This window comes from Panicum virgatum, chromosome 7K (genome assembly GCF_016808335.1).
Source record: "Panicum virgatum strain AP13 chromosome 7K, P.virgatum_v5, whole genome shotgun sequence".
Classification (NCBI taxonomy): Eukaryota; Viridiplantae; Streptophyta; class Magnoliopsida; order Poales; family Poaceae; genus Panicum; species Panicum virgatum.
The window spans coordinates 50,708,596-50,715,654 of record NC_053142.1 but is presented as its reverse complement, the minus strand read 5'-3'; the positions used below and the strand labels follow the sequence as shown (position 1 = coordinate 50,715,654).

General features: G+C 47.6%; 1 protein-coding gene across 1 annotated transcript; it reads left to right on the top strand.

The window, feature by feature from the left end:
* Positions 1-425: 425 nt before the first annotated feature.
* Positions 426-2,604, top strand: LOC120642078 (dimethylnonatriene synthase-like). Its single transcript, XM_039918472.1, has 2 exons — positions 426-1,605; positions 1,706-2,604. The coding sequence occupies exons 1-2, from the start codon at positions 547-549 to the stop codon at positions 2,390-2,392; spliced, it is 1,746 nt and encodes a 581-aa protein (XP_039774406.1). The 5' UTR covers positions 426-546; the 3' UTR covers positions 2,393-2,604.
* The last annotated feature ends 4,455 nt before the right edge of the window (positions 2,605-7,059 follow it).

The following is a 7,059-nucleotide window of genomic DNA, read 5'->3' as shown; positions in this document are numbered from 1 at the left end:
TTTGCACTCTATCTCTCAGCTCACTTGTATAGTCGTTAGTTTTTTTCTATTAATATATGGCCTACTTATTTCTCTTATAAAATTCCTTGGTTCAGTATCGAAGCCGGTTGTAAGTTTACAGCCTGCTTCTCGTCTCTCCCCTCTCCTTTTCTCCCCTCTACCTCAACATTCAGCCTGATTACAACCTTTTATAATATTTGCTCTTCGACCCGATCCGACACAAGTCAGCTGGACTCGGCTGACCAGACCTAGGATATAGATGGGTTGCTGGCAGAACCAGAACTACTAATTTTAGGCAACCGGAGCAGTGTATAATTAATTCGCTAATCTCCTCTCTGGATCGACACTACATCGTTGTCGCACGAATCGTAGCCACACATGTTGCACGTGTTTGGTAGAATAATACTAGGCCCAAATGTATCGCCTGCAACCCCGATCCACGTACGTACAGTCCACAGTCCACACACTGCCGATCTCAGTAGCGAGGGGCGTACAACGATCGACACCGACACCGGTGGCCGTAATCGAGCCATCACGGCCGGACGCATGCAAATCCAGATACCAGGCCAGCACCGATCCGAGTGTACAATGCCAGCTCCAATCATATCGAGCACCCATCGCTCTTCAATTTTGATGGTACACGCCCGTGTCCTGCATCCCACCCGACCGATGATGATGGAGCTACCAGCACCGTCGCCGACGACATCCTTCCTCGCCGTCGTGCTCGCCGCCGCTCTCTTCCTCGCGTCCATCCTCCGCCTCCGCGGGCGCGCCGCGCGCAAGTACAACCTCCCGCCGGGCCCCCGGCCGTGGCCGGTGATCGGCAACCTGGACCTGCTCGGCCCGCTCCCGCACCACTCCGCCCGCGACCTCTCCGCGCGGCACGGCTCGCTCATGTCGCTCCGGCTCGGCTCCTTCCCCGCCGTCGTCGCCTCGTCGCCCGACATGGCCAGGTTCTTCCTCAAGACCCGCGACCTGGCGTTCGTGGACCGCCCCCGGACGGCCGCCGGCAAGTACATCTCCTACAACTACTCCGGCCTCTTCTCCTCGCCCTACGGCGCGTACTGGCGTCAGGGGCGGAAGCTCTGGCAGGCCGAGCTCTTCAACGCGAGGCGGCTCGCGTCGCTCGAGCACGTCCGCGGCGAGGAGGTGCGCTCCATGCTCAGCGACCTGCGCGCCGCTGCTGCGGCGGCGGCGGCGGCGGTGGCGCTCAGGGAGCACCTATTCATGGTGAACCTCAACGTCATCTCGCGCATGGTGCTGGGCAGGAAGTACATCGTCGATGGGGCTGGCTCGCCGTTCACGCCTGAGGAGTTCAGGTGGATGATCGACGAGATATTCTTTCTCCACGGCGTGCTCAACGTCGGGGACGTGATCCCGTGGCTCGGCTGGCTGGACCCGCAGGGGTACGTCAAGAGGATGAAGAGGTTGGCCAAGATGGTTGATCGGTTCCTGGAGCACGTGCTGGACGAGCACAACGAGCGGCGGCGGCGCGAGGGCGAGGGGTTCCTTGCCAGGGACATGGTGGACGTGCTTCTCGAGCTCGCCGACGACCCCAACCTCGAGGTCCCCATCCACCGGGACTGTGTCAAGGGGTTCATTCTAGTAAGTATAGTCTATTTTCGCTCACCATGGTAACTAGTCCTAGCTGGTTATTAGTAATTGCCAATGGCGGCGTACGTACGTGCTCACGCACGGCACGCAGGACCTCATCGGCGGCGGCACGGATACCTCGGCGGTGACCGTCGAGTGGGCCATGTCGGAGCTCCTGATGAACCCCGACGTCCTTGCCAAGGCCACCGAGGAGCTGGACCGTGTCATCGGCCGCGGCCGCCTCGTGGAGGAGGAAGACATGCCGAACCTCCCCTACGTGGAGGCCGTCGTGAAGGAGACCATGCGCCTGCACCCTGTGGCACCGCTCCTGACGCCGCGGCTGTCCCGGGAGGACGTGTCCGTGGGCGGCTACGACATCCCGGCAGGCACGCGCATCCTCATCAACATCTGGGCCATCGGCCGCGACCCGGCCGTGTGGGAGGCTCCCATGGAGTTTCGGCCGGAGCGGTTTATCGGCCGCGGCGGCGGCGTGGACGTGAAAGGGCAGGACTTCGAGCTGCTGCCGTTCGGGTCCGGCCGCCGGATGTGCCCCGGCATCGGCCTCGGGCTCAAGATGGTGCACATGATCCTGGCGAACCTGCTGCACGCCTTCGCGTGGAGGCTCCCCGACGGTGTGGCGGCGGAGGAGCTGAGCATGGAGGAGACGTTCGGGCTGACCGTGCCCCGGAGGGTTCCACTTGAGGCCGTCGCCGAGCCGAAGTGCCCTGAGGCATGCAGATTTGGCTCACCTCTATGCTGTGCCCTGAGGCATGCAGATTTGGCCTCCACATGCGTATAAGACATGCATTGCATATGCCCTTGTGCTGATAAAACTTCGTCAAGACTCAAGACACCTCTATTGGCTCTATAGTACTAGTACTACTACTACTCTATTGTTGTTTTATGTGCTGTAGTGGATTACGTGTAGTTTCACTAAATTTATGCATCCTATGTATTTTTAAGCCAAGCTATTGATAAGGTTATAGAAAACATCTGGTTTGCATCCTCAAATTATCACAAAAGTTTAATTTTCAACTTTAAACTACCGGATAACAAAGACCATCCAACTATTAAAACCGGACAAAATAAATTTATCACCTTAGGTGGGTTTGAGGGTCGTTTTCCATTTTATGAGAATTCAAAATATTCTAATCTAAACTAAAAAATTCATAAGTAATTCATTTTAAATTAAAAAATGAAATGGGTATAAATTTTTTTCTAAAAATGTAACCTATCTATTGGTATGATATTTGCTAGTAATTCTACACCATGAGTAGATTCATAGAATAATAGACATTTATTTGAACAGGGATATGCATTCTGGCGCACTCAAATCGTCCACGTACCGCAGAGAAATGAATACAGTAGGAAATAAATAGCGATTAGTAGAGTGCATATGCACAGCCGGCTGACCAAATTAGATGCACAGAACAGTCCAAATAATACTGATCGAATGCAATAATTAACAACTTAAACTTAAACCACAGCTTCTGCACTTAAACCACAATTTCTGCACTCAACCAGTACACTCAGACTGCCTGCTGTAACCAGAATTAGAGATGAAAGTAGAAATGGAAAAATCCCATACCGACCAACACCATATCCCGTATATACCGACCGTTTACCGCATTTTCAAAAAAAATACGAAAACAAGAAAAAATACAGTAAAAATCGGCAAAATCGAAAACGAAATCGGTTGAGCTATTCTCCCAATCATATTTTCGGTTCCCGTATTTATCCGAGATATTCCCGTTTTATTTTACGGGAATTCCCGTTTTAATTGAGGCCACACATATGCCGCCCAGCTGTTTCCTCTTACATGCTCCCAGCTCTATTATATAGACCACCCCGAGCGTCACTCACTCTGTTCAGCAGCCTCTAGCTCAACAGTATTTTCCTCTTACACCGCTCCAGCACCATTTTCCAACCACCAGCCAGCCAACAATATTTTTCTCTCATACCACTACAGCTACCAGCTCCAGCTCCAACCCAGCAAACAGAGCGACTCTTGTTTAGCTAGACGAGGTGGGACAAAACTGTGTGCTGTGAGCAACCTGCCAACTTGTATAGGCTGCTGCTGCTACGGTGGGCCGCGATGGGCCTCTACAGGTGAACCGTCGGCCTTTTTTTCTTTCTTTGTGACAGGCCAGCTCGGGCTGCTAGGACTGCAGGCCGCCGGCCAACGTAAACACGGAATTTCTATCCATCTTCCGAAAAAAATAAAATTATACATCTTCCATTGTTGGAGATTCGTGCATAAAGTAATAGATGGTCAGGATCTAAACAGCTACGTGGTGACCGGGTGCGAAGTGGGCCGAGCCAATAGCGGACGGAGCATGTGTGTGTGTGGGAGGCAGGGAGGAGACGTTAGTAGTTGAGTTGGTACGTGAGGGCATGTCTACATCGAATCTCAAATTTCGAATGAAAATTTCTCCTAGACCATTCATCTTTTCTAAAATCTGTTTGAAGAATATTATTCGTTGCATTTAATGCTGCAAAATGAAATCCAATATGTTATTGTATTATTTAAGTTAGCATTTCAACATTTTAATAGACTAGTTCAATATTTCTACTATATTATTCCAACATTGATAGTATATTATTTCAATATTATTTCCAAATAGTTGAATTAGTTTTCCCAAAGTGTTGAATTAGTTGTTTCAAAATGTTGAATCGGTTTAGAAAATGTTGAATACGGTATTACCAGAATTAGAGTAGAAAAACAAAAGAAAATAATGGAAATAGAGCACCATGCTCATAAGTTCATGCCTAGGCAGCTAGGCCTTGCAGCAGCGTCTGTCAAGGCAGCGAAAAGGGAAAGGGGATTCACGGGTATTCTCAAGCATTCACGCATTGTTACTACCCGATTCGGCCATGATCTGGGCTATTTTTCATGGGCCTTGCGATTTCATGGACTTTCCTGTCGCACGAAAGGTGGAGCAATTGCTAATTGGACTTTTTTTGGAAGCTGATTGGGTTTAAAGATACATCTCTTATTTACCTTCCGGAAGCCATATAGGAGGACCCACGTAAACAGACCAGCAACGTTCATTTTTTTTATTTGTTTATATTATCTTTCTTTTTAGCTGTAACTATAAAAATATTTTGATATTTACTTCTCATTTAACTAATTATGCCTACTTGTGACGATCTGCAGGACAATGATCTGAACCTTGTCTAATGCATATCATATTCTCTTCTCTTATAGTTGTATCATATTCTTTATGTCGTAACCTGTGAGCACTATGGTACAATTTGCTTGTAACTTTTGAAGGGATTAATGATTCGTAATTCCTGCTTTTGAGTACCGGTTCCCGACCGTTACCGATATGTCTCCGATCGAATTGTACCGTTTTCGATATCCCGCATAACCGATTCTGTTTTTCCGACCGAGCTTTCCCGTTTCCGCTTTCATTTCCGAATAAAAATATGAAAATGAAAATGGTTAGGGTATTTTCCCGACCGCTTTCATCCCTAACCAGAATCGATTACACGGGAACTCTCGCCAAAAGACGAGCACAGGTGATTACAAGCAAAAGCAGAGTTCAAATTAATTTACTACAGAGTTTAACACAAGCTTCCGAAATAAATTACAATAAGGTTTTACAATCTAGAGTTACATTTCAAACATCAGAGTTCAAACACATCGGAAATAAAACAGAGTTTAAAACAGAGACCCAAAATACAATATGATAACTACCATCAATGACAAAAGACGAGCTTCACATCTTGCCCACTGATGTGAGGCCAATCTTCCCGTACTTCACGGAGAAGACGGGACCCACTCGACAGTCCAACCCGGAGGAAGAGACTGACCAATCTCAGACGCGCAGATCTCCTCGAAGTCTTCTGGATCACAGCCTGCTCAGAAGGGGTACAACTAAAACCCTGAGTACTCTAATACTCAGCAAGACTTAACCGTCTATGGACATACTTAGCCCATTACCTAGACATGCAAAGCTCTTTGGCCCTGGAGTTGTTTTGCGGAAAAGCTACTAATACTGAATCCTTACTTTCAATATTTTAGCTCCAATTGATTTGACAGCTACAAACTAGGTTCGCCTATTTCTCTAGAGCATACATGGTTGATCAGATTATCTTTTAGTAACATACAACTCAACATTTTCATTCCAGTCTCATTCCACTTCTTTACTATGATGTGACAGAGAGATGAAGGTTCTCATATCCGCGAGTCACGGCGAATCGATCCGATTTAACCTTGCAAGGTGGACCTAACTCACATGCCAAGTGTGACCCCATCGGGTCACACCGAGCAAATGTTACCACGATTACTCTGAAGCCTGAATCAAGCCCGCCAGCACCTGGATGATGCACCCCGCTCGTGCGAACACCCGATGAACCTGTGCACGACTTCACCATCCGTCGTCCCTACCCAGCACCGCAGGTTGAGAATCAGAGTTCGACGCAATTTAGGTAATTAGTTTACCGGTTTCGACTACCTCCTACTCCCGGCATGTGGTCAGTACTGTTCAATCCTCGATCAATAGTGCCAACAACGGTACAGTCCTCAATCGACATAGGTGGAGTCTCGGTTTTTCCTTTATTCCATAGTCATGTCCAACTTTCCTCCACCCGGTCTCCACTTTCAATCATACAATACTTTTTTCCCATAACCTTCTGAAATAACAACCCTATATCTCGCGGGTGACAGGAAATCACCCGTCTTCTACCGAATCTTATTTACGCGTAGCAGTGCTATCGTCCTGCACATACAAGTAGAGACACTGGAGTAATCTAGGGATTATGCATCTAGGGTTCCATACAACTCCTAGAAACTTAATGCAGAAGTACATAATTTAATAACACTTTGTAAATTTAAAGTAAGGGTTATGTTCCGGGGCTTGCCTTGCAAGTCAGTGGGGTTAACAACATCTTCCGGAGCTTGCTCAATGGCTTCCTCGATCTGCTGCTCTCCTGCTGGGGGCTCCTGGACCGGCTTAGCAACTAGCTCGTAGACGGCTTCATTCGTGACGTCTACACGTATGAAAAAGGATGTCATGCAATAATTAAAATGGTGCAACGAAATGATATAAGTGCTCATGATGCGATGCATTTCAAAGCAATGCAATACACACAAAGAGAGGCACGGACCAAACTTTAAAAGCATTTACGGAGCAACCTCACAACCATGGTTACGACAGAAATGGTTTAGAACTGATGTGCAGTCTTTGGTTCTAATGTCTTTTAGCCTGAAGTGTTTCCTATCAAGCAAAAGTTACTAAACCCGCTTCGAAGGATTAAACACAACCCTAGAACAACATGGGTCAAATTATCCAGGGGCTTGTTTTGTTACAAAAACACATACCTGAAAGAATTAACTAACAACAATTATAAAAGAAAAGAGCATAGTTAGGAGCAAATTAAAAGCAAGTACCTAACTTGCAGATATGATCAAGCCACAAGAATTTATCAAAATAACATGATTTTGATAAAGCATGCCACATA

Bases quoted from the DNA above. Each gene is read 5' to 3' on its own strand.
- LOC120642078 (XM_039918472.1), top strand. From the start codon at position 547: ATGCAAATCCAGATACCAGGCCAGCACCGATCCGAGTGTACAATGCCA. The intron at 1,606-1,705 runs GTAAGTATAGTC...CACGGCACGCAG, and splicing joins GTGTCAAGGGGTTCATTCTA to GACCTCATCGGCGGCGGCAC.